The sequence below is a fragment of the Lissotriton helveticus genome, chromosome 3_2, assembly GCF_964261635.1.
Source record: "Lissotriton helveticus chromosome 3_2, aLisHel1.1, whole genome shotgun sequence".
In the NCBI taxonomy this organism is placed as follows: domain Eukaryota; kingdom Metazoa; phylum Chordata; class Amphibia; order Caudata; family Salamandridae; genus Lissotriton; species Lissotriton helveticus.
The window spans coordinates 271,556,998-271,584,336 of record NC_136062.1 but is presented as its reverse complement, the minus strand read 5'-3'; the positions used below and the strand labels follow the sequence as shown (position 1 = coordinate 271,584,336).

General features: G+C 47.9%; 1 protein-coding gene across 6 annotated transcripts in view; it reads left to right on the top strand.

Moving 5' to 3' along the window:
* HERC1 (HECT and RLD domain containing E3 ubiquitin protein ligase family member 1) overlaps positions 1 to 27,339 on the top strand; it is a 2,088,313-nt gene that overhangs the window by 1,496,178 nt on the left and 564,796 nt on the right. For all 6 annotated transcript variants that reach the window (XM_078685198.1, XM_078685199.1, XM_078685195.1 and 3 more), the window contains exon 56: positions 6,355 to 6,554. In XM_078685198.1, the coding sequence (XP_078541324.1) occupies positions 6,355 to 6,554 (200 nt within the window). The remainder of the gene's footprint in view (positions 1 to 6,354; positions 6,555 to 27,339) is intronic.

The window sequence follows — 27,339 nt, the reverse complement described above, 5'->3', positions numbered from 1 at the left end:
ACAAAGACATTAATAAAGACATATTAACTAAAACATCCACCAGGGAGTGGTGGGATGGATAATGTCAGCCTCCAGTGTCTTTAATGAAATCAAGATTCTCACTGTATGATAATTGGAGAATCATCATTTCATGACAAGACCGGAGGATACATTATGCAAGTTCAAAGCTTTTCAATGCAACATTACTTACATGTTCAACAGGTTTAAGATAAAATTTAACAAAAGTTGAGGCATTTGACCAATCTGCTGCTTTCAGGATATCAGAAATGGATCCCCCAACCCAAAATACTTTACTAGCCATAGCGCCACGAGAGGAGTATGCGCCGAACTTTTACAAATCTATCCCAGCTTCAAACATAACAGTTCTTACCCACCTAGAATTTGTAGCAGAAGAGACTGCCTTAAAGGGTTTGACAGAAGAAATTAACAATTGGTTTTCATTGCAAGGTCTAAAAATACTCATTTTCTGTCTGTATACTTTCATACAACTAACAACACATAATTTTGGAAAATCCAAAAAATAAGGGTAAAATATGTTCTCGGACATGGTCTTGGTTCTTTTCCATATTTCGAACAATACTCCATCTGGGGAGTAAAACCTGTTACAAATTTCTAAAGGCTTAACATCGGATACTCGCCTAAAAGATATAAGACAAAGTAAGGTAGCTAGTTTAATGGATAACTGTTTTCCTTGTAAGGAAACAATTGTCTGGCCAGGATTAAAAAAAGATTGAAAATAAGGTTTATGTTCCACAAGGAACTATATTTGGGAGGACGTTTAAGTCTTATACCCTACATTACTCCATGAATCAAGGGATCGGTACCAATAGAAAAGTTGTTTAATAAAGAATGTCCTGCAGAAATTGCTGATCGATAGCAATTAACTGTCCTATAACATAGTCCTGAATTAAAAAGGTCTGCTAAGAAATTAGCTACTTCTACTACAGGTGCCTCCACGGGTTCCATATCCTGTTCCAAGCACCAACCACACCATCTTTTCCATGCACCGGTAAATCTTCTCCTTGTTCCCGGAGCCCATGATTCATCCAAAAGGCTTTTAGCCTCTCCTGAAAGGCCTGAGTATCTACTAGAAACCCTGAAATCTTCCAGGCAAGAAGGTTCATGTTTCCTTCTAAAAGAAGAGGATGCATTTCTCCTTCTGAACCCTCTAAACACAATATAAAGAACAAATATATATAGCAACAGTCCCGCACACTCATACAGTATAGTAATACATCGGGTCGACGTAGTGTGAAAGCAAATGGAACCAAAAGTCCGTGATTTCTTTAATTGGTCATCACACAAAAAGAAACACAGCCACCTGACACGTGTTTCAGCAGAGAAACAGTGTTCTCCGACTCTTCAGGGCTCTATGGCTGAACTCACAGTCTGTGACATCCCAAAGCCGGTGATAATTCCAACCCGGTAGGGTATGGTAGTTCTCAGTGAGGCTATTACTTTTCAAGAATAAAAAGTGCGAGCTAATTAAAAGATGCTGTAGATCTAGACGCCAGTACGTGTGATCAAGGGAGAATTCCCAACCGCAGCTATTACATGAAAAAGGATACAATAACCCAGATCGGTCTTGGTGATGCACGTGTGGTTGCCTTCCATACTTTTGCTCAGTCAAGGTGCTGGCATCCTGGCGTCTGCAGTACAATTCCGGGGGGGAATTCTCCCTTGATCACCCGTACTTGCGTCTAGATCTACAGCATCTTTTGATTAGCTCTCACTTTTTATTCTTGAAAAGTAATGGCCTCACCGAGAATTCCCTGAACAATGCAAGGGATTGAATGTGCGGAAAATAATGCATCGGACTAGAGGTGGATGGGAGTGAGGGCAAGGGTTCTTCAAGCTGTGACCGTTCCCAGGCACATTACAGACTGCAATCAAAAAACACAAGAGGGTCCCTGAACAACAATACTAGGAGGAGGAAGCAGGGAGAAACTATAATCAAAAACAAGGAGACCTCCCCTAGAACACAATATACATTTAGGTACTAACTCCAATTCTTTTCAAATATCATCATTGTCCCAAACAGAGAATTTTATTTGAAAGGCACATGTCTATTTATTATTTTTTTGTCATTAATAAATCCAATAACAGTAAAGACATGAATATATATACACTCTATTTACATCTCTAAACATATGTAACACAGCCCTCTCACGACCTCAATACATCCAACACTCTCACACCCATTCAAACCATCATCAGTCAAACCACTGAACAATTTACAAAAAACAACAATGACAGAAATTTACAAATAATTAGCGATCATATACATACATAAAAAAACAACACCAGAAGAGAAGTGCCTAATTACAGACTGCATACATTTAACTCTTTTGAATGCCTATGCTGAGAAAAGATACAGGTAAATACCATTGTCCTGCACCGGCTGTAGAATATAAACATCGATTAAAGCCAAAATCCGCAAAAAACGTAATGGCCAGACGTTGAAGTTGTGGACCACCGCCTACAGCAGTGTAGTCATTGTGCTACAGAGAAACCTTCAATCACCAGAAGAAATGGCTGCACTCCTGTGACTTATTAACATTTAGATAACACTTTAAGATGCTGATTTATCATGCCTTCAATCAAAAAGCCAACGTCCTTATGTACAGAGTCCTCTATCCAAATGTTTTCGCTGGTTTCAATTTCTTCAGAAAGAAGTGTTCAAGAAATAAGTCACACCTCTGTAGTTAACGTTCACTGCACTCCATAAGAAATTAGTGTTTGTATTCTTAATAAGTTTGTCCCCTCCTTGAACAATCTGCAGCAAATCTGGTGATAATAGCATGTAAAAAGATATCTTACTGTGTTTCAAATGGGGTATTGATTGTTTATACAGTGCAAACGTTTTGAGATACTTCCAAAATAGTTTTTCACTTGGCTATAAAATGAGATTACCCATAGAATAAGAAGAAATATTTATATGCGCATAACTCCAAAATCTCTTTCAGAGATACAATGTAACACGTGAGTGTCTTGTGTTCAAGTCAAAGTATGTATATTTTTCAAACATTTTACAAGCGCCTGACCAATGTTGCGTGGACCGTAGGACCACAATGCACCTGTGTAGATATGTAGTGGACACCGACAAGTGATTTCCTCCCAGTGTTCACAAAAATTGAGAGTTCACAAAATATTACTGCCTGGACAATCAGGTTTGTAGGGATGGGCATTTTTCTCGTTCGGTCCTGCAGGACTTCTTTGTTTGAAATTGGTTCGCAGAGCTACTGCCGGGGATAATATTCTAAGGTAATGAATCTGCAGGTAGAAGTCTCCCTCAGTTAAACAAGTTACTTACTTTTGGTAATGCCTTATTTGTTAGAGACTATATCTAGCCCTTGATTCCTTACCCACCCACCTATCCTCCCTGCTCTGCGATTGGATTTCTAGGATCCCTTTCAGGGCACTAGTTTTCCACACCAGTGGCCAGTGTTCTTCGTGGCTCTGCACTTCTGGTGTAGTGAAAAGAAACGGACGTCAGCGCGCCTGGGTGACGCTTCTATAGATGCCATAGCCATCACTTCCGGCAAGGTTGATGCACGTGGAGCCGATCAATGCCAGCTGCCGGCGCACAGGGGAACTGCTCATGAAAAATCTTACGGATCCAATCTGACGCCGAGGGGAATTCTAAAATAAGGAATCTGCTGCTAGATATAGTCTCTACCTGATAAGGTGTTACCAAAGCTAAGTAGCTTGTACTTCTGAGCCATACAAGAGAGTGGACAGAACGCAACTCTGATAAAGCCACAACTTGGTGTTGGTGCTGTGCTGAGATGACCTTCATAAATTGTTCAACCTCCTGATTGCATTCCTGGCCTTTTGCACTTTGCTCTTGATGCCACTTCCTGCCCTTCTATCCTGCGCACGTCTGGGTCCAAACTGAGGTGCATGTTGTGCAAAATAGCAATGGACTGGGATGCAACTCAGAGTAAATACCGGTGGCCGAGATTAATTCAAGTATTCTATCCATCATTTTTTGTATACTTCAGTGCAACGCCTTATGTAGGACTGGTATGCCCAGATGTGGATCCTGTGCACACTGTACCACTGTAACCAAGCTATACCCCACTGATGAGCCCTAATAAAGGTGAAACCGGTCTTGGGTTGCTTGTGTTCATGTTCAGGGAGGACCTAACCTGGCAGTTTGGGCTTGACTGTTCCTATTGGAGCAGGTTCAAGACTGATTTATGTATGGCTGGGTCCAAACTGAGGTAGCACGGTGTGCAAAATAACAATGGACTGGAATGCATACCGAATAATTACCAGTGACAGAGATTAATTCGAGCATTCTATCCATCACATTTTTATTTGGAATTCAGTGCGACAAACTCCATTATATTACGCTGGTGTCCCTCCATGGAATTGGTGTACGCCAGTCGTTATTTGTAGTTTTGTGTGGCACATTATAAATTGACCCACTGCAAGCCAAATTGCCTGCAGTTGTGTGTTATCCCTGGACCAGCAAGTATTTAGTTTGGGTACAGTTAAAGGGTATTTGTTGTCTCTTTCTGCTTTTTGTTTTTCAGTTCGCAGATCAGCTTTCTGTTTTTAAGTCACCTGTTGAAATACTTTTTACTGATTTGCAAAATATCTTTCTGCCAGCACTCTTTGTGATGCCACAGTGAGACTTGAAGTAGTTCTCACTTTTTTGATGTGCACCCCTTTTTAGCTGCTTCACAGTTGTCCATTAAGGCTCATTACATTAAAAACGGTCTTTCTCAAGACCAACACATTGTCAAACTGTGTGAGCAAGCTGTAGGGCCTTTCTGTCAGTCCAACTTAACCAGCTTTCTTTACAGATAAGGGGGTGTTGAGGACTTTCTTTTCTGTCGAAAGTGATCACTCCATTTCATGTTGGGCAGGCTATTGCACATCTGCCATTCTTTGCCCCATCTGACCCTTCTAATGAGGACAAGAGCTTTCCTCGTTTGGATTCCAAGATGGCACTTAAGTTTTTATACTGATAGCATCAAAGAACATTGGGTGCAGAATTAGCTCTTTGTAGTTTTCTCTGGGGCAAGGCAGTGCAAAAGTGGACCATTTCCTGGTGGTTCGTTTTTTGGATAAAGATATGCTCTTCACTGTCGTAGAAGTTGCCTCCAGAGGGCATATTGGTTAATTTGTCCAGAGCTAAATCTGCCATCTGTGCACTAGCAGATGGAGTACGTGATGTTGTAGTCATGTGTCTGTAGATATGTTCACAAAGTACTACTGACTCAACAGTCAGGTCTGTCGCAAGGAGCTTTGTGCCCACTCGTTACTACAGGACTTTTTTATTTGAACCAGTTCAAAGACCCACCAACTGGGGCGGGACTGCTTAAGGTACCAGTTCACCAGGTGACAATTCTGTCATTAGAAGTATCCATCAGAAGAACAAATTAATTACCTTCCGTAACAATTTTTCTGGTAGGGACTGTTGTAACTGCAGATTCCTCACCAATCCTCCCATCTCCCTGATCTGTAAACTGATCTCTTTCTCCATCTAAAAAGTTCCCAATTAAGACATCTGCACACTGGTCAATGCAATCGACCGAAAGACTGTCATATGAAGGCGTGGAAAGCCTAATAAACTGATGTCAGCGAGGAGGGGTGGTGCTTATAAACTGCTTCATTCGTCACATCCGGAGCGCAGCGACATTGAATGGAACTGTATGACACCACCTACTGAGTACTGCTTTAAAGTTTCCAGATCTAATATGATTCCTGGGGTATATTCAAAAAGTGAGAAATCTGTGGTAAGAGTATCCACCAGAAAGCTTGTTACCAAATGTAAGTAGCTTGTTCATCTCAATGTTAGAAATTGGACTTGAAATCACGCATTTTGTGTACTGGAGCAATTTCAAGTAGATACATATTGACATTGGGCCACCATTCCTTTCTCTTTATTAGCTAGTTGATGCACATTACCCACCTGAAAACCAATGCAAGATCCCTTTTTTTGAATAATGAGTCTTATCCTGTTTAGTACTTCTAGCAGTGCATACCCGGTGCCAAACAGTGCATGGTACCTTACAGTGCCCATAAATGATCTTGTTTTCTCTTTATATCAGTCTTCCCTGGCATAGTTTTTTCTCTTGTTGTACATCGTCATCAATGCTCTCAATTATCTAACTCTTCAGGTTGGAGAAGGGAATAACTGTGTATTTTGATAGAATTTGGGTATTCACGTTTTATTTTAAGATTATATCCTGCAGCCTGTGCTGAGATCCTTCTGTTCATGCAGAATAGGACCCTGCAATTGGGCTCAATCAAGGTCTACACCTGTTAGCATATTTTATGTGTTACGTTTTATTTTGAAAGCATTGCGTCCATTATTTGTCTCTTTCTGTACATCTTTAGGAAGCCATTGTGAATATGAAGTGGGACCCAACAGGTCAGATTCTCGTGACGTGTGCCAAAGAAGAAACTGTGAAACTCTGGGGATGTATCGACAAGTACTGGAAATGTTTGTATTCACTCCCTCACCAGTCAGTTGTGAATGGGATCGCCTGGTGTGGACTACCGGGAAAAGAAGAGCAACAACAACTTATGCTAGCAACGTATGTTCTGTATTTTCTTTGCATAATGAATGTATACAGATGTGGTACAGGGCTATCGCCTTTTTAAAAGTCCTATGCATTTTAAGCCTGTATAAGAATGTACTGAATATGTTTTATCCAGGTGGTCCTTCTATACGCTCAGTTTATTCAGTATATGTTTCATGTAGTTATTTTGTCTGATTTTTAAAATAATTTGAATATTAAGTTGCAGTGTACTGCTAAACATTCATTGTGTGGTGTGGTGATGTGTCTTTAAATATAAGAGACTGCCCTCAGGAATGGAGGCTTCCCTACACATGTTGGAGCAAATGTTCAAGCAAGTATAACCTTTCTGTGATACTCTTTAAAAAAACAAACATCCATTTAGTTTCCTTCAAATAATGAGTAGAAATCTTGGTAATTGTTCAGGCAAGCAAATATAACTTTTAGTGACTCCATACTATTTTCTTGAACAACACTTGACAGAAGAGTTTGTTAAATATCTAAACAAAACATTATCAGGAACCTGTAAAGTAATTTTTAGGATAGTTTGATGTGTCCCAGTTCTCACGGTCTAAAATCTGAAAGAAACAGGTTAGTGTTAGACTCCTTACCGTAGAATATCCACAGGCGTCAGACTGGATCTAGAAAGTTTTGCATAACAGTACCCCTGCGCGTTGGTAGGCGTCGTCTGCGCGTCCGGCGTCGTGATCGCTGGGATGACGTTGTCGGAGTACTTAGATGACGCCCTCGCGCGCTGACGTCAGTTCTTCTTTTTTCCGCGCCAGCAAGCGCAGATCCAGGAAGAGCAGTACTCCTAGTCAAGTTTTTAACTAAACTTTTTGATCTCTTTTGGATCATTCTCGAATCGATACCTCGACTCGCGGTGCCGACAGGGATGCCCGGGTTCAAACCCTGCGATGATTGTCACCCCTTGATGTCGGTGACCGACCCCCATTGTCGGTGCCTTTACTGTCTCGGGGCCGACCACGATGACAAGCCGTGCCCAGACTACCGGGCCTTGACCTAGAAGGCTAGGCGGGAGCGGTCCCGTAAGCGTCTCGAGCTCCGGCAGTCGGCCCCACGCCGCTCGAGGTCCCGGTCCAGGAGGAGGTCGAGGGACCGGTCGCGGGGCCACAGTCATCGCCGCTCGACGAGTCAACACCACTCGTCGGGCTCCAAATCCTCAGGTAAGTCGAGGCACAAGAAGTCGAAGAAGCGACAACCCTCTTCTGACTCCCACCGACGCGGCCGGGGGTTCGGGCGCCACCACCCACGCGGCTCCGCCGGAGCCGCAAGCGTCGCGTCCAGCTCCACACCTGCCGGTCCCTGGGCTGCACGCGACGATGGAGGAGATTAGCGCCTTTCTCCTGGCCTTGAGGTCGCGCTTGCCTCCGTCGGAACCCTCCGAGGCGCCTTCGGGCCCCGCGGGTCCATCTGGGAGCCCAAGCGGGCCGGCGGCTCTGGCCCCGGTGCCGTCGGGTGCTTCGGCGCCGTTAACGATTCCTGTCCCGACGCCACAGGGCTCCTTTGGATCCAGGCCTGGATCCGTGACGACGCCGGTCGACCTTAGGACCCCTCCGCTGGTGCCGTCACCAAGGGTGTCGCCCCCGACGGCGTCCCCGGACAACGTCGTCCCAGCCCAGTCCGGATCCGGCATTGGACCAGCACTGCCCCGCTCCGTCTTCGACGCTGATCAGTGAGCCCTTCACCGACGACCCGGCTCCATCATTTATTCCTGACTATCAGGACATGGATGACGAGGAGGACTGGGAGGGGTCTGAGGACCCTCTGGCGCTGCAGTGCCAGTTAAGCCAGGACTGGGCAGACGAGCTGGGGGAGGCCAATGGTCTGGACACTTCGCCGACACTGGATTTGTCTCCCCTCCTACCGTAGCTACGGAGGAGGGGGCTGCTTCCAGCGTGGTGTTAACTAGGGCAGCCACGGCCTTGGCTCTTGAGCTCCCTGTCGCGGCCGTGAGGACTAACCTCCTCACTGAGGTGCTCAAACCGCAGGCAAGCTCCTCGGAGCCTCTACTGCCGTTCATCGAAGCCCTCACCGACGTTCTGTTGGGCACCTGGTCCAAGCACTCCACAGGCCTCCCTGTGGATCGGAACATGGCTCGACGCCACCGCCTGGCTCTGGGCGACCCCAGTTTCCTGTCCGTTCACCCCACCCCCGAGAGCCTGGTGATACAGGCCTCTACCTCCCAGATAGCATTCCCGACCGCTCCTCCGGATCGGGAATCCAAAAGGTACGATCAGTTTGGGAAAAAACTGTTCTGCTCACTGAGTTTGGGGATGCGGTCTGTCAACACCGCCTGCCTTTTGGTCCGTTACATCCACTCTCCATGGGATAAGGTTGCGTAAGTGCTGCCGCAGTGCCCGGTGGAGGTCCAGGCAAAGCTTACCCAAGCTCTAGCGGAGGGACGGAATGCAGCACGCTATTCGATACGGTGCGGACTTGATACCACGGACTCGCTGGGTAGGGCGATTGCGACGACGGTGGCGGTTCGCCGCCACACCTGGCTGAGGTCTGGCAACTTTTTGGGGGATGACCAAGCCACTCTTATTGACATGCCCTTTGATGGCCGTCGCCTCTTTGGCGACAAGGCGGACAGTGCGCTGGAGGGTTTCAAGGACTCCAGGGCTATGGCCAAGTCCTTGGGCCTCGGCCAACGCCAGCAAACTTCCGCCTTTCGTCCCTTTCGTGGCCAAGGAAGGGGTGCCCCCACACGTCCAGCTAGCCACAGGCCGCAGAACCAGCCTCAACGCGGTCGCGGACGTGGTAACCGCCATGGCAGTGCCGGGGGACACCGGCAAGGGCAGTCCACACCGCCTCTGCAGCATCTGCCTCAAAATCCTCCTAGTCTGAGTTTTCAGGCCGATTCGACGCCAGTGGGGGGCAGGGTTCACCATCACCTCCTCCACTGGCGCTCCATCACGTCGGACAGGTGGGTGCTGCAAATCGTCTGAAGGGGCGACTCCCTCCCCTTCGAGGTGACCCCTACAGCCATGTCACCGCAGTACCACCTCATGTCGGGGGATCACTTGCGACTTCTGCAGGAGGAAGTTACGACCTGGGCCAGAAGTTGGACGTGGTTGCTATTCCCACTACTTTCTGGTACCCAAGAAGGGCAAAGGAGGCCTACGCCCAATCTTGAACTTGCGGAGCGTCAACGGCTTCCTCCAGAAGGAGAAGTTCAAGATGCTGACTTTGGCTCAGGTCCTAGCTGCCCTGGACCCAGAAGACTGGATGGTAGCGTTGGACTTGCAGGACGCATATTTCCACATCCCCGTCCTGCCGGCCCACCGGCGTTACCTGTGGTTCACTGTAGGCCACGAGCACTTTCAGTTTACCGTGCTCCCCTTCGGCCTTACCAGCGCCCCACGGGTGTTCTCGAAAGTGATGGCGGTGGTCGCAGCTCATCTGCGCAGATTTGGGGTTTCAGTCTTCCCCTATCTCGACGATTGGTTGTTGAAGGCTGGCTCGCCCCAGTCAGTCGTCTCCCACCTCCAGACTACTGCCGACCTCCTGCACTCGCTGGGGTTCTCCATCAACGTGCCGAAGTCACACCTGTGCCCCTCCCAGAAGCTCCTTTTCATCGGAGCGGTTCTGGACTCAGCGCAGTTTAGGGTTTATCCCCCCGAACAGCGGGTCCGGGATATTCAGGCTCTGATTCCCATCTTTCAGCCGTTATCCCGGGTCTCGGTCAGGTTGACGCTGCGGCTTCTGGGGCTGATGGCCTCCTGCATCCTACTGGTGCATCACGCCAGGTGGCAGATGCGGGCTCTGCAGAGGGACCTGAAGTTTTAGTGGGCCCAGCATCAGGGCAACCTGTCCGACCACGTCCTGATCTCGGAGGGCACTGCGAGACAGCTGCAGTGGTGGCTCACGGACCGCGATTGGGTCAGCGGCAGATCCCTCTCCCATTCCCAACCGGAGCACGTAGTTGTGACGGACGCGTCCCTCCAGGGCTGGGGAGGCCACATGGGAGAGGCGGAGATCAGAGGCCTCTGGTCTCCGGCGGAGGCCCGGCTCCTCATCAACCTGTTGGAGTTACGGGCAATTCGTCTAGCACTGAAGGCATTCCTCCCCTCTGTCCGGGGGAGTGTAGTGCAGGTGTTCACGGACAACACCACCGCCATGTGGTACTGCAACAAACAGGGCGGGGTGGGGTCGTGGACCCTTTGCCAGGAGGCTCTGCGCCTCTGGCAATGGCTGGAACGCCAGGGCGTGACCCTGGTGGCTCAACACCTGGCAGGTTCTCTGAACGCCAGGGCGGACGAGCTCAGCCGTCGGTGCATGATGGATCACGAATGGCGTCTGAACTCGGACGTGGCGCAAGGCCTCTTTCAGCAATGGGGAGAGCCTTGGTTAGTTCTATTCGCCATCGAAGAGAACGCGCAATGTCATCTGTTCTGCGCGTTGGAATTTCCAAGGCGGCACTCGCTCGGAGACGCTTTTCGTCACGAGTGGAGTTGCGGTCGGTTGTACGCCTTTCCGCCTATACCACTTCTGCCCAGAGTGCTGAAGAAGATCAAGCGCGACCGGGCCCAAGTCATCCTTGTGACTCCGGACTGGGCGAGAAGGTACTGGTATCCAGAGCTACTCAGTATGTCAGTCGATCCCCCGGTTTGTCTGCCTCTTCAGGAGGACCTTCTGTTGCAGCAGCAGTGGACGGTCCTCCACCCGAACCTGTCCAGTCTCCACCTCCATGCTTGGAGATTGAGCGGCGACAGTTGAGGCCATTTGACTTGCCTCCTGAAGTCTGTAACGTCATTCTGGCAGCCAGGCGTCCCTCCACAAAGTCGGTATACGCCTGCAGGTGGAACAGATTTGTGGCATGGTGCACAGCAAAGGCTGTGGATCCTCTTGCTGCCCCTCTTTCTGAGGTTCTTCTCTTCCTTCTTTCTCTTGCCCAGCAGGGCTCTGCTCTGGGCACTATCAAGGGCTACCTTTCTGCCCTTTCAGCCTTTCTCAGGCTCCCTGATCAGCCTTCTTTGTTCAAGTCCCATATTGTAAATAGATTTCTTAAGGGCATCACACACACGTTTCCTCCTGTTCCGTTTGTGATGCCTCAGTGGGACTTGAACCTGGTTCTTACGTTTCTGATGTGCGCTCCCTTTGAGCCACTTCACAACTGTCCTCTTCGCCTTCTGACTTTGAAGACTGCTTTCCTGGTTGCCATCACCTCTGCCAGGAGAGTGAGTGAGCTCCAGGCCCTTTCTTGTACTCCACCTTTCCTTTCTGTCCATCCGGACAAAGTGGTGCTACGTACCAAACCTTCTTTCCTGCCCAAGGTTGTCACGGCCTTCCACATCGGGCAGTCTATCACCTTGTCAACCTTCTTTCCGCCACCGCATCCCTCTAAAGAGGAAGAGCGGCTCCACCGTCTGGACCCAAAACTTGCGCTCTCATTTTATTTGGATCGCACACGCCAGTTCCGGGTGGATGACCAACTCTTTGTTGGTTACGTGGGCGCTAAGAAGGGGAAAACGGTACACAAGAGGACCATCTCCCGGTGGATCATCTTGTGTATCCAGGCATGCTACTCCTTGGCTAGGAAGGAGCCCCCTGCTGGATTACTGGCTCATTCTACCCGAGCCACGGCGACTACCACTGCCCTGGGCAGGGGTGTGCCCTTACAAGACATCTGCCAGGCAGCTCCGTGGGCATCGCTGCACACGTTTGCAAGACACTACTGCCTGGACAGCCAAGTCCGGAGGGATGGCTTCTTTGGCCGTTCCGTCCTCCAGGACTTTCTGGTGTGATTATTGGTTCGCAGACCCACCACCGGGGTTGGTATTGCTGGGGTATCTATTCTAAGGTAAGAAATCTAATACTAACGTGTCTCTTTCAGATGCACGAGTTACTACTTGTGTAACAATATATCTGTAAGAGATATTAGTTAGTATTAGATTCCTTACCGACCCACCCATCCTCCCCGTTCTGCGAACCAATCTCTAGGGTTAGGGTTGTCCCCTTTCAGGGCCCTAGTTTCAATGGCACCAGTGTTGGTTTTTAACATGGCTCTGCGTTTCTGGCGCGGAAAAGCTGTGTCTAAGAACTGACGTCAGCACGCAGAGGCGGCGTCGAAGTACTCCGACGACGTCATCACGGCGCCCACGACGCCGAAGACGGACGCGGAGCCGCAGACGACGCCTACCGACGCGCAAGGGTACTGCTACGCAAAAGTTTCCGGATCCAGTCTGACGCCTGGGGATATTCTAAGGTAAGGAATCTAATACTAACTAATGTCTCTTACAGATATATCGTTACACAAGTAGTAACTTGTGCTTTAGCAATGATATTGCTGGTAACCACAAGCTTTTGTCGGCAACAATGTGAGCCTCAATATTTGAAAACATTGCTTGATTATGGCTGTTTAGCAAATTGTGAAGAAGCGGAAGGGAGTCGTGGAAGTGGCTGTGTATGTCAGGAGCAACTTTTGTTTTGCGCTACTTGCTGTCACACCCAGTTTGTTTGATGGGAGTGTGCTGGTAGTACTTAACAAGAGGTGTGCCACATTTCAGCAGGCCTAGCTTCAAGGGTGTGGGAAGCAGGGCTTGGCTGCCCCCGTGTGTACGAGTTGACCACCCACAGCAGGTTGGTTGCAGGGTCAAACACTCCATTGGTACATTTTCTGGATCCAACCCATTCTCCTGTTTAGTATCAGGACCACATGTCAGCCTGAGCTCGGCTACTGATGCATTATAAGATAAACAAACAGTAGCCTGTGACTTGGGAGGATTCTCAGAAAGTTCCACTCCTTCGATTCAAGAACAACCAAAGGCTGGAAAGCCAATTTGACTTTTAATTTGTCCCCTTCCAAAGTATTCTACATGATCACAATGATGAAAAGGCTGTTCATTTACTCTCTACTTATTACGCTAATGTAGGCCTATATTTACATTTACAGAATGCCAATGGCCTGGATACTTCCCTTACTTCACCCCCTAGAGAGGAGAGTGCCTCTTTTCTAGTGATAGTACACAGAGCTGTAGAAGTGCTGAAACTTCACCCATTCATAGGAGACCACAGTAAACATAATAACGGCGATCTTGCACCTGAGCCTGCCATTTCAGAACCCTTGCTGCCCTCTAACAAAGCTTTGACTGGCACTTTGATAATGACCTAGTTCAAGCTGTGCTTGTCTTCTTGTTGCCCTGTGGTTAGGTGTTTAGGCCCTCTTCTGGGGCCTAGGCCTTTTTGACTAAGTACCTTAACCTAGGTTTGGTGGTTCTGGATTCCACCATTAAGGTCATCCCATTAACAACCTCCCTGCCATACAGAGAACTGAATCTCATAGAGCCGTTCAGGAAAAGGGTATTCCGATACACCAGTTTAGCTTTGAGGTCCATGAACAACGTCCGCCTTCTGTAGTGATATGCATATGCCCAGGGAGATATGGCTCGTGAGATCTTGCCTGCCATTCTTGGGCAATTTAGAAGTGCTTTTGCACAAACAATTTAGGCAGGATTCTTCTAAGTATCTGTTGAGAGTTGGTCTAAACACAATAACTGTGAAGGTCATACCATGGGCACCAGTGATTAAATGTCATGCCTGTATGTGCACTACAGAGTTTACTGGGATGTTCAGGGGTTCTCTATGGACATGATATTTGATGACTCAATGCTTTCTATAAAAAAGGTGATTCTGCATTGGCGCACTCCAAAGACAATTGGGCTACACAACGCTCCTTATGCTTGCTAAGGTCAACCCGTCAATTCCATTACAATAATGAAAATTTAGGTGATACTCTTGCAGTTTCACCTATCACCAAAGACAGCTCTTTTAACCCATGCAACTACCTATTCAGCCTTTTCATGGATTCAGTAGACATGGTGGCAGATGTCGAGGTCACCATCAAGGACAACATTCTTCTTCCTCTTCATCACCTGCCACGACTGCAGCTGAGCTGCTTTGTTTCCCCCCACCAAGCCCCTGCCCACATAGGGTCATGCATAGCTGGTATGGTGCAGTAATTATTTTTACCTGCATGGCTAGTGTACACTTAACTCAGACCAGTTGTTCCCATTTTCATCCATTCCCCCCTTTTTCACCTTCTTTTTTTCATACTCTGTTAGATCACGCCTTCATCCTTGCCAAGGAAGTTCAACTACTGCAAAATATTCATAGAAGGAGTTCGAGGTGAATAAAAGGGCGTTACTCCATGTTCTTTGTGGTGCCCAAATACGATGAGAGTGCTCACACCAACATTAGATCTTTGGTTTTGAACACCTGGACGGACACGTTCAGGATGTTGGCCATGGCCTTTGCCCTCAACACCATGGATTCAGGGGACTGGATGTTGTCCTTGGACATACTTTCATGTTCCCATTCTGCAGTCCCACATATGCTTCCTTTGATTTGTGGTGGCAACATAACTTTTTCAGTTTACCTTCCTGCATCACCTCAGCCGCACGGACCAGTGTTTATGAAGGTGATAGCCATGGTTGCAACCCATCTTCACAGGTCGAGGATAGACTAATTCACCTACCTCAACAAGTGGCTCTCACTTCAAGCTTACTGCAGTTAGTCATAGACCACCTACAGACATCTGTCACCCTGCTTCCCTCCTTGGGATTTTCCATCAATGAGCCAAAATCCCATCTGCATCTCACCCAGAGGATTCAAAGGCTCCATCCTGGACACAGGGTTTTTCAAGCCAAATTCCATCCAGTAGCACGCCCACAACATTCATGTTCTGCTCCTTACGTTTCGAGCTTGTCCATAGGTTCTGATGTGGATGGTTCAGAGTCTTAGCCTTGTGCATGATTCCTTGTTGGCACATGTGGGCTCTGCATTGGAAGTTCCTCCTGCAGTGGGCTCAGTACTGGGATTGCCTCTCTTCCAACATCTCTGTCAGTCACTTAGGTAGGGTGACAGTCAGGGGCTTCTTTGGTCCCCCTTTGGAGTAGAAGCCCCATATCAGTCTACTTTCATGCTATGCAGTTAACCCTGAAGACAAACACTTTTCTCCCATCCATCAAGGGGAACCCCTTTCAAGTCCTGATGGCCAACACAACCACTATGTGGTACTGCAACAAGCAGAGCAGTATGGTCCAACGCATTTTCAACCAGTGGGCATCCATAGGATGCAGTACGTCCTGCCTCAAGGCTCCCTGGAAGATGCATTTCATCTGAATGAATGAATGAGGCTGAATTTATCAAGTGTATCTGTTATCCATAGGACACCCTGGCCTGCAGTGGGATTCTGGTCTACAAATGCCTTCCACATCTGCCTCCTCTGCCCAGAGTTCTGAAGAAGGTTAGGTGGGTTCATCTCATTTGGATAACCCTGGATTAGACAAGGAGAGTGTGGTACTCTGACCTACTTAACATTGACAACTGCTCCATCTACCAATTCGGTTAAACCATGCAACAGAGCATAGTGTGGCACTCTAATCTCCACTCTCTACACTTCCTTGCATTGGTTTAGCAGAACCAACTTGTTCTGCCTGCAGACGTAGTTGATGTTATCTTTGCTGTTCTGTGTCCTACTAAATAATTCATTTATCCTGATACTTGGGGGACGTTTGTTGCCTTCCGTGGTGACCATGAGATAGATTGATCCTCTTCAGGCCAAGTTGTCAGATTTTCTGATGTTTGTTCAGTCATTAGCCTCCATGCAAGGCTTTGTTGTGGGTACCATTAAAGCGTGTTGGCTAATTTGCTTTTTTGCATTTGTCTAACCAGTCTTGGTTATTCATGTCACATAATGGATTTCTTAAATGGGCTTACTTAATTATTTCCTTTTGCATCTTTCATTATGTCTCAATGGGATATTAACTTGGTCTTTATGTTTTTGATGTACACATCCTTCAAGCCTATGCAAGATGTTCATTGAGACTAATGACCATTAAAACTGTGTTCCTCATTGCCATTACTTCTATTCACTGTTTCAGTGTATTGCAGGCAGTATTAATATAATCTCCATATAGCATGTTCTTCCTTGACAAAGTGCTATGTACGTTTGCTTCCATTCTGTCAAAGTGGTGTCACCGTTCACTTAGCCAAGTTCATTACTCTCTTCCTGCTTTTTTTCATTCCTTGAAAGAGGTGGCAAGACTTGGTTTGTTTTTATTTCAAGCTCACTGAGGATCAATAGGTGGATGATCAACTTTTTATTGGTGTTGCTAGTGCTAAGAATGGAAGGATATTTCATCAGAACAGCTCATCTAGATAATTCTATGCATACAAATATGCTATTTCCTGGCAAGGAAGGAACTGCCAGAAATTGTTTGGGCCATTTACCAGAAACAACACAACCACCACAAATCTGACGAGGGGTGTTTGGGTGGTGGATGTGTGCCAAGTACCTTAACTAAGCACTACTGCCTCAATACTGAAGTCTATAGAGGGCTATTTTGCCCGCTCATTTCTGGAGAACTTTCTAGTATAAACTTATATAAAGCTCAATACTCTGACCCTCCAACTTTTGGAAGGTTCTGCTCAAAGTTGAGGAATCTGCAGTTTGAAGTATTTATCAGAAGAAAAAGATACCTTCTGTAGCGTTCTTTTTGGTGGATACTCTTTCTAAGTACATGTTCCTCACCTCCCTGCAAACCTCCATGTAAGATTTGATACACTGTTAGGCTTCCATTCTGTAATGGCAGACCTCTGCCTGAGACACAGAAGAGTTTGAAAAGAAGATTGAATTTGTGGTGGTGCTTTTGTAGAGGGTCCGTAATTGAAATTGCCTTCTGTGGAAACTAAGGTGAATTTGCTCACAGTAATTCCTGAGCCAGATTGTGCAACAACTCAGCTGTTGCTGCCCTTAAATGAGGTCTTGACAGAGGCTTAGGTATCTTATGGTCCAAGCCTTGCTCAGCTCTGGCAGTAACCTAACTTATTGCTAGGCCACATGGGCTTGCCCCAGGGTATTTCGTCTTCGTGACACAGCATCTGACTCCGAAAATCCTATCCTAAGGTGTTGGCTAGTGAGGTAACCCATGATGGCTTACTCATAGCTCTGCCAGACTGGCAGTTGAAATGTGTTTATGCATTGGCAAGACAGTATTCTCCACTGCCAGTTTACCTATGGGTACCCTTGAATGCTGTTTGACTTGTATACTCATGCCCTCTGAGACATGTTATGCGAGGTCTTGCCCTCTTTATTCGTGGAGTTTTGGATGTTTCACAGTGGACATCAATGACTATTGGGCTGTGCCTTGGGCACCAATATGGTAGTTTGGCTCCATGCCTGGATGCGCACCCCAAGTTTTTTGTGGAGACATGCATACATGTTTGAAGTATATAACCTTTGATGGCTCCAGACTCTTTAGCGAAAAGTAGACTTTGCTTTGGAGTGTACCAAATATAGCAGACTCAGCTTCTACACCCCCACCCGCCAGCTCTGCTCCACCAGCCTCGCCCTCGCCGCTGTTCCCCATATCCAATGAACACCCTTCGCCGGCAGATCCTTCTCCTACCTCGCCGCCAAGACCTGGAACACCCTCCCTACCCACCTACGGCAGGCCCAAGACCTACTCGCCTTCAGAAGACTCCTCAAGAACAGGCTCTTCGAGCAGTAGCGGCACCTCCTCCCCTCAGCGCCTTGAGACCCTCACGGGTAAGTAGCGCGCATTACAAGTACTCTGATTGATTGATTGATTGATTGATTTTGCTACAGTCTGCCAGTTTTACTAGCAGTACTGGAAATTCTGTAGCTACTCTTGGGTGCCTTGCCTATTGGCAGCCCTTTTTCAGCTGTATGAAACGAGTTGGTGGCAGAGACCATAGGTAGCAGCAAAGGCAACAGACTTTATTGCTTGATGCAACCCCTCCCAGACATCTCAAATTCCCCTCTCAAGTGGTCATCTGCTGCAGACAGAATTCCTTTTTACCTGCCCAACTTGTGTGCAATTATCTGAGATCCATGGGTATTGGAAAATGTTCATCATGGTTGCACACTCCATTTCTTCTTGCCCCACCTTATATTCCTCCTGTTTTTTCCCGGACCTTAGAAGATTATGCTGCCATCCTTTCCAAGGAAGTGCACACTCAGTTGGCTAAATGGGAAATGGAGTCTCTGTGGCAGAAAACGGCTATTCCTGGTCCTTTTTGGTGGTGCCCAAGAAAGAGGGTGATCTGATATTCATTCTAGGTCTCTTGTTTGTCCACACTTTTCTACAGAAGGACACATTCAGGATGCCCACCTTGGCACAGGATCTCTCTGCTCTAGATCTGGGAGAATTGGATGGAGGGCATGGATTGGGATGAAGTGCATATTTTCAGGGTCTAAGCCGCAGATCCATTTGCATTTCCTTCACTTCCTGGCGGGGTTAAGGCACCATCAATTTACTGTCCTGTGCTCCAGCCTCACCTCAGCCCATCAGGTGTTAACGAAGGTTATGGCATTGTCGCAGTCCGTATTCTCAAGTCAGGAGTACATGAATTCCCATATTTCGCAGGGTGACTGTAAAAGGTTCCTCGCCTCAGTCAGTCGTGGACCACCTATAAAGGACGGTGTTATTGGTATCTTCCCTGTGGCTCTCGCTCTGCAAAGTCGAAATTGCCATCTTTGGTTAGTGCAGAGGATTTCTCTATATGGGCTGTGTAGGAGAGTAGGGTCTGCTTTCCTATGGTCACCCCTTTTTTTGCTTTTTGCTTCACTGGTTTTCGACTTAATGTGGCTGTGGGCCTGCTAATCAGACCCACAGCCCTGCTGTTCTCTCTCTAAATTTCACACCATGTACTTTAGGTACATCACCAATTGGGAAATTGGGTCACTCTTATGAGTCCCTGTACAGTGTACCATAGGTACCCAGGGCATAGGTGCACCCAAGGCCTACCAGGGGCTGCAGCATATCTTTTGCCACCCCTGGCTGGCCATCCAAACTGACACAACTGGCTGATCACTCAGCTGGGGCAAGGTCGTGTAATCACCCCTTGCTTAGATATAGTATTCCTATATCTAACTTTATATCTAGACACATATACACCTATAAGTCACTCCTATGGCAGGCCTTAACAATCCTGAAGGCAGAGTGCTTGGTTTTATGTGAGATGGTGCTCTAGCATGAGCTGAGCCTGTCTGCAGCTTTCGGAACCATGTCCTTATAGGTGTTCTAGGATATAGCCATACCATATACTCTTAAGTGCATTATGAACCTCACGGTTAAATGCTTACTTTGGTTTGGCTTTATCAAAACATGTCGTGTAAGGTGTCATACGCTTTAGAATACTACCCCCTCGCCAGTTCTGGCGACGGGGGTAGCATTCCACCCTTCTAGAGGTAGGAGACCTGTTCCTACTAATCCCGGTTAAAGTTAACCAGAGCCTCAGCATCACAAAATGGATGCTGCTGCCACAGACACAAGTCTGACCTCCTGCTGCTAGGAGTCCTTCCAGCGAGGGAAGCTTGGACAATAGGTTTCCTGTCTTGGGAGTTGCTAGCACCACCCCAGACAGGCTATAGTGTATTGGGGCAGGGAGGGCTGAATGAAATGAGACACTGCCTGGGGCACACAAGGTGTCCCATGCATAGTCCAGTTCAAACCGGTGCTGGGGCACTCCAGCCCTAGCGCGAAACTGGACAAAGAGAAAGGGGTGTAACCACCCCCTTCCTGGGTCCCACCCATAGGATGGACCTAGCAGGTAATCCAGCCCCTAAATTTGGTATATAGGTAGGAGCTGAGTCCCAAGACTTTAGATTTATCTTGACTGAAATTTTGAAACAAAACTTTGGAACTTCGACGATCTACTTTGCAAGAAGACGACTGAAGAATCTCCCTTGTGGTCAAGGAGTGACCACCCTGCGCAAGCAGGCACCATCAAGCGATCAACGGTTTGCTTTGTCGACGCTCCTGCCGGAGCCCGAGCACAGAGCCAGACTAAACCCGGACTTCCAGACTTCCTTTATCCCGATCCACAGCCACAGCAAAGCTGAGACCCGTAGAGGCGACGCGAGACGTGAGACCGGCCATCTTGGAAAGCCAGCGAATTACTTTCCGTGCAACTTCTGAGGCACCCTCGAAGTTGTGCATTGAGGATTGAGAAGCTCCAGCCCCGAGCATCAACTGCACCGAAGATCAGCCCTCCACAAGTTCTGCGTGGGGCCCTTCTGCATTTTCCTGCTCGACGCGTCTGTCCGGTCACTTGCCCGTTGGCTAGTGGCCTCTGTGACGACGAAACCTTTGATTTACAACGCTGGTCTGGTTGCTCCAGACTGGCCCCTGCTCCCCTGAAAAGGAGCATCCCATCAGACCTTGCTGGTCTGATTACGAAGCCATCTTCCGGGGAGGAGGAGCTACGCTAGCAACCAAGATGGCCGCATAAGCTCCCGGCTCCGTCGACCTCCGCCGCTGGCGGACCTATCCTGAAATTCATCCTGATCTCCCGCCCGACTCCCGTGTGTCTGAATCGTTGCTGAGCCCAGGGGGGCAATCCCAGAGTTTTTATCGCTCTGATTGACGAAGTTACACCGTATTTCATTTTTGGGCCTACTCCAGTGTGTGAGCCGGGGCCTCGAGTACCGACCCAGCCGGGTTTCAGTTGAACAACATCGGCCGCGGGTACCTGGCGGAGTCCGGTCTCATCGGAGTGAAACTTATTCTCGATCCTGGTGGTGGTCTTTGGTCCCGGTGCATACTAGATAGACGGCGACGAGATGTGATTGCTGCGGTGGGTGGGGGGCCAGGTCCCGAGGACCCTGTTGCGTCCCTTGGGGTCCGCGGGTGGGGCCCCAGCTCGCGGCACCGGTGTAAAGAGCGCCGAGCCTACAAGTCGCCCGTCGCCTCCGTCCATCCCGCTCCTGTTTGTTTCCCCGGAGAAGCCGGCCTCCGGGGTCAAGCAACTGCTCTGTTGTGCGAGCGGAGATGGATCGGACGATGTGTGGACCAACACTGGGGACCGTAATGGCCGTCATCGGGGCCTTTCACCTGCAAATGGAGGTCGCTCTCCACAAATTGACTGTAAGTATCCAGTCTATGTGTTTGAGACCGGACTCCAGCCCTGTGTCAGACCTGCAACATACGGTGACCCCTGCGAAGCTTGATCTAACTCGAGAGGAGAACCCCGAACATAATCAAGACCTGGTGCCATTTGTCTATGCACGATTACAGCGGAACGTTACTGGAGCCCCTAAACAACTAGCAAGATCGGCAGAGTCATCGCCCGCGCAGGACTCATTTTTTCCTTCGCTGCTGGAAACTTCCATTAATACTTATTGGACTGACCTTTGTGTATCCGGTTTACTTCGAGACTTAACATTTTTGACCCTTTCAGGATGTATTGTTTCCTTTTTCTACAACGTTTTGACTCTTTTGCTAATATTTTGGTCTTACTGGATGGGGTTTGGGCGATGGATCGTAAGGGCCAGGGCTGAATTTGACTTTGAGTGCGGTACAGTGACTTTCTTTTGGCTCTGCTGGGTTGTGTCCGTGAGCGTAGGGGCCAGATGGAAGTCTTATTGTCTGGGTTTGGTACAATGGCTATGTTCGATGAGGGATTCGCTGCCTCTGTAGTGCCGGGAGTTGGGCGGGAAGTTCTTTTTTCTCCTTCTGTTACTCCCCTATCTGGTTGCTTATTAGTCTGCTTTAATTTGTTTGATACGACGGTAGGGGATGTCTGCTTTCGGCGGGGGGGAGGGGAGTCCGGGAGCCCGTATTGTATTGTATGACATTTCCTCCTCCATCTTTTCCCTTCCTTGGGTTTAGTTTAGTGGGCGACAGGCACGCTGCTAGTGGGGTTAGGTCGTAGCCATCTGCAGGGGTGCAGGGTGGGGGGCTGAGAGTTTTTTTATTTTTTATTTTTTCTTTATTTTGTTCTATGACCTTTCTTTTTCCCTTTTCCCTTCTTCACAAGAGATGTGGCATATTCTCCTGAGCCTTCTTCTTCTCGTATCTGGGTGTCGAGTGTCCGATCTTCATATCCTGTATCCTGGGTGGGCGGGTTCCGATGATGTTTGCTTAAGGCTATCTATACCGTATTGTTTTGCCCCAGCTTTAAGCTGGTATTGTTGCCTCTCAGATGCCTATAATTGTTGTATATCTCCTTAACTCATTTGCCCGTTCACCGCTACAATATGTTTCTCTTAATGATACCCGATATGTACATTTCTACTCTTTTGTTATAATCAATAAAAATATATATAAAAAAAAAAAAAAGAAGCCATCTTCCTTTTCTGCGTGGGTTGCCTTTGCCAAGGCTTGTTGACTCCAATCCGGAAGCCGACAGCGAGATCCTTCGTGGGACAGTCTGTGCCCAGCTCCTGGTCGTCGTCGACACCTCCTGGTCCACGTGGCTGCAGAGACAAGCTTCACAACATTACCTGATTGCTTCGCGACATCGCCTGGTTCCTTCCTGGTTCCATCTTGGTCACTGGCTAGTGATCCAGACTCTGTCCCCTCTGCTTTCAGGTACTCTTCATCCTCTATCCGCCCTTGGATCCACCTGGACACTTCTCTCCTGGTCGCCTGCAGCATCTTTCTACAAGGCTTCATAGGAATCAGCGACGAAACCCAACACTCTTTGACACACTTTGACACACTTTGACACCTATGCACCCGCTTCCTGTGGGTGAGGTAACACGAGTATTTCGGTACTCCTGTGGGTATTGACTATCCTAGTGTCCTAGTTTAAAGTAGCTTTTCCCTAGAGTATCCAGAAGTGCCCTAAAAGAACCAGTTTCCATTTCTTTCGTTCCCATTCTAACTCTATGGTAACTTGCGTGTGTGTAAAGACACTGCACGCTCATCCGTGGGTCTCCTACTCTCTATCCATTGGTAGTACAGTGTAGCCCCAGTGATTCTCCAGGCCCTAGGCCTTTCCTTTGTTCGTGACGTGGTTCTTATACCACTATTTTAGTATATGGTTCGAAGTGCCCCTAGGGCATTACTGGATTTTGTGCAACTTATTGTATTTTAATTAAGTATCTTGTATTGTGCTGGTGCCTCTGACCTCATAAAGAGTTCAGAGGATTGTGTTAGAAATAAATACATATATATTTTGATATACAACCTGTGTGGTGTCCTTTCACTTGGTATTAAGGGGATTGCATATGGTAAAACAGCTGGCTTCACATGCCCTCTTGAGTTTAGCCTAAGACTGCTTTCGTCCATGCTACCACTAGGATAGCTGGTCTATACGTTTGACTTTACAACCATCACCATAAGGGTTGTTTGGACTAGAGCAAGGTGCTCACTAGAATAGTGAACATCATATACCAGGCCAACTTCTCACATTGGTGTGCAGCGGTTGGGATTTGAGCTTGCTGTTGTTTTACCAATTGTAATCTTTGCAATATCAAGACTTAGAATACTTAAGTTCTACTGAACCTAGTTGTTGTAGACCAAAGGGCCTAGCACACCTTGACTACAACTCCTAGGGAGGTTCAGTAGGAAACACTTAGTGTAGGTAGGTGCCCACACCACACCTCACTAGATCATGTCTGCCACAGGTGAGCCAAGTGTGACTCTACCTGTGGGGAGTGACCCTCCAAGGGCATCCCATAGATATGAAATACTCAACTTCCAAGAGCTGAGGCACTTGTGTACCACAAGGAGGTTGAAACAGGGTTCCAACCCTACCATTCAGCACCTGATGGAAATCCTAGAAGAGTATGATGCTCAGAAAGCATCTGGTTCAGGTCCTACAGGGAATTCAGATGAGGTCCTGCTCTCAACAGAGGATACCACTGATCCTACTATCATAGATAATGAGGATGATGGGGAGGCAGATGACTCTGAAGATGGGGAGGGAAGCCAATGCAAGGTGGAAGTCAGAAGACTTAGCCAGGCCAACTTATGCCAATTTGGGGCTGAGCATGGGGGAGCCCCATTCAGTCCTTCATGTTGGTTTAACCAGAGGTATAGGAGGGACAGATCTCACTCAGGTGAAACTCTCCACTCCAATGGCTCTAGAGGTTCTCAGAGGGGAATGCCTCTCTCAAAGGAGAGAACATGAGGCTAGGATGAGGGAAGTCCAACTCAGAATAGAGAAGGAAGAACTTGCCCAAGCAAAACTTGCTTTGGCTAGGGAGCAAAAGTTAAGTGGATTAGATTCCACTGGTGGCAGCAATATCCCTAAGGATAAAGACAGGTCCTATGACAATAGACACCTGAGTAAGATTGTGCCCCCTACAAAGTTGGGGATGACATCCACAAATGGATAACTACTTTGGAGAGGGCTTGCAAACTACAGCAGGTACCCCAAAGTCAGTGGGCAGTAATCTTATGGCTCTCCTTTGCATAAAAAGGAAGAGACAAGCTCCTCACAGTTAGTGATGATGATGCTAACAATTACACTGTCCTGAAGAGTGCTCTAATTGATGGGTTTGGCTTAACCACTGAACAGTACAGGTTGATGTTCAGAGATACCCAGAAGACACAGACTCATGACTGGACTGATTTTGTTGATTGTGCCACTAAGGCTCTGGAAGGCTGGTTGCTGGGAAGTAAAGTTAAGGACTATACAGGATTATATAATTTGATCATGAGAGAACAAATTCTTAACAATTGTCAGAACCAGATGTTGCACCAACACCTGATTGACTTAGATCTAACCTCTCCCCAAGAATTGGGAAATAAGGCAGTCAAATGGGTCAGAACCAGGGTTAAGCAGAAACCCCAGAACCAAGGTGGTGATCAGAAAAAGGCAGACCAAAAAGGTGGGGATCAGAAACAAAAAGACCAGAAGTCTTCATCAGGCCCCCATAATTCTAATGAAGGGGGGTCCCAAACTTCTAAGAAGAAGAAGAAAGAAGGTCAAAAGAAACCTTGGTGTAATTATTGTAAATCTGCCTCTCACTGGTTTAGTGAGTGCACCTAGAAAGGTACAGCCCCTACCACTGTAGCCCCTAAGGCACCTGCACCCCCTAGTACAGTTAACAGTGTTAGTTTCCAACCCAAGGCTATAGTGGGGTTAACCATGGGTACTGAGGTGGATTCTGGCTTAGTCAGGATCCCCACTCAGGCTGTTCTTGTATGTAATGTGGACATGGCCATGTCCTCAACTGAGAGTCCCAGTACTCTGGGCAAGTACAGGAAAACACTGTTGATAAATGCCAAAGTGGCTCAGGCCTACAGGGACACATGTGCCAGTGTCACTATGGTAACACCAAACTTTGTGGACCCTGGACAGATTGTACTGGGTGATAATTACCTGGTGACCAATGCTAGTAATGTCACTACTACCCATAGTGTGGCAGTTGTTAACTTCTCCTGAGGAGGGGTAACTGGCCTCCCAGTTGAATGTCTGTTGGGCAATGATCTGGAATCCTCCGTATGGTCAGAAGTGGAGTATAGGACTCATGCAGAGATGTTAGTCATATCAGCACATGTCCTTGCTGTGACTAGGTCACAGGCCAAAAAGTGCCAAACTGAACAGGCCTTGGATCCTGGAAACTATGGACCAAGTGCCATCCAAGAGAAAGAGCAGTAGGGTTAAGGCAGTGCCTTCCCCCTGCCTGCAAGTGAGGATCAGCCTTCTCAGGAAGCTGATTCTTAGACTCCTGAAGGAACTGTCCTGAAGAACTTGAACCTGACCAGGCTGAGTTTCTTGGGACAGGGGGACCTTCAAGGGCAGACTTAAGGCAGGCACAGTTAGACTGCCCCTCTCTTGAACCCCTCAGACAGCAAGCTGCTTCTGAGGCTGCTGGGAATGCTACAGGACCCCATAAAGTTTACTGGGATGAAGGGCTCCTTTATTCTGAGGGTAGAGACCCCAAGCCTGGTGCTTCCAGGAGGTTGTTCATAACTCAGGCCTTTAGGGGTTTCCTTCTTACCTTAGCCCATGATATTCCCTTAGCAGGACATCTAGGCCAGAACAAGACTTGGGACAGGCTTGTCCCTCACTTTCACTGGCCCCATATGTCAGAAGTTACTAAGTAGTTTTGTCGCTCCTATGTGACCTGCCAAGCCAGTGGCAAATCAGGTGGCACAACAAAGGCCCCCTCATACCACTACCTGTGGCGGGGGTACCCTTTGAAAGAATTGGGATTGACATTGTTGGACCAATGGATCCCCAAACAGCCTCTGGGCACAGATTTATACTGGTGGTAGTGGATCATGCCACCAGGTGTCCAGAAGCTATTCCCCTAAGGACCACAACAGCTCCTGTTGTGGCAAGAGTCCTCCTGGGAGTTTTCTCAAGAGTGGGCTTTCCAAAGGAGGTTGTCTCAGACAGAGGTGCAAACTTCATGTCTGGCTACTTGACTGCTATGTGGAAGGAGTGTGGTGTTAATTACAAATTCACTACACCCTACCATCCACAGTGCAATGGGCTTGTTGAAAGATTCAACAAGACCCTCAAGGGTATGATCAAGGGTTTACCTGAAAAGCTTAGGCGAAGATGGGACATCCTTCTACCCTGCCTTCTGTTTGCTTACAGAGAGGTCCCACAAAGGGGGTTGGCTACAGCCCTTTTGAACTTTTGTTTGGGCATCCTGTAAGGGGACCCCTATATCTGGTGAAGGAAGTAAGGGAGTTACCTCTCAAAAAGCCTAAACAAGACATAGTGGACTATATACTTGGTCTCCGCTCCAGGATGACTGAGTATATGACAAAGCCTTCTAAAAACCTTGAGGCTAGCCAAGAACTTCAAAAAGCTTGGCATGACCAAAAGGCTGTGCTGACTGAGTACCAGCCAGGACAGAAGGTGTGGGTGTTTGAGCCAGTGGCCCCAGCAGCACTCCAGGACAAATGGTCTGGACCCCACACCATTGTTGAGAAAAAGGGAGAGGTCACCTACTTGGTGGACCTTGGAACCCCTAGGAGCCCCCACAGGGTGCCCCATGTCAACAGACTCAAAGCATATGTTGACAGGGCAGACATGGGCTTGCTCATGGCTACAGATGAGG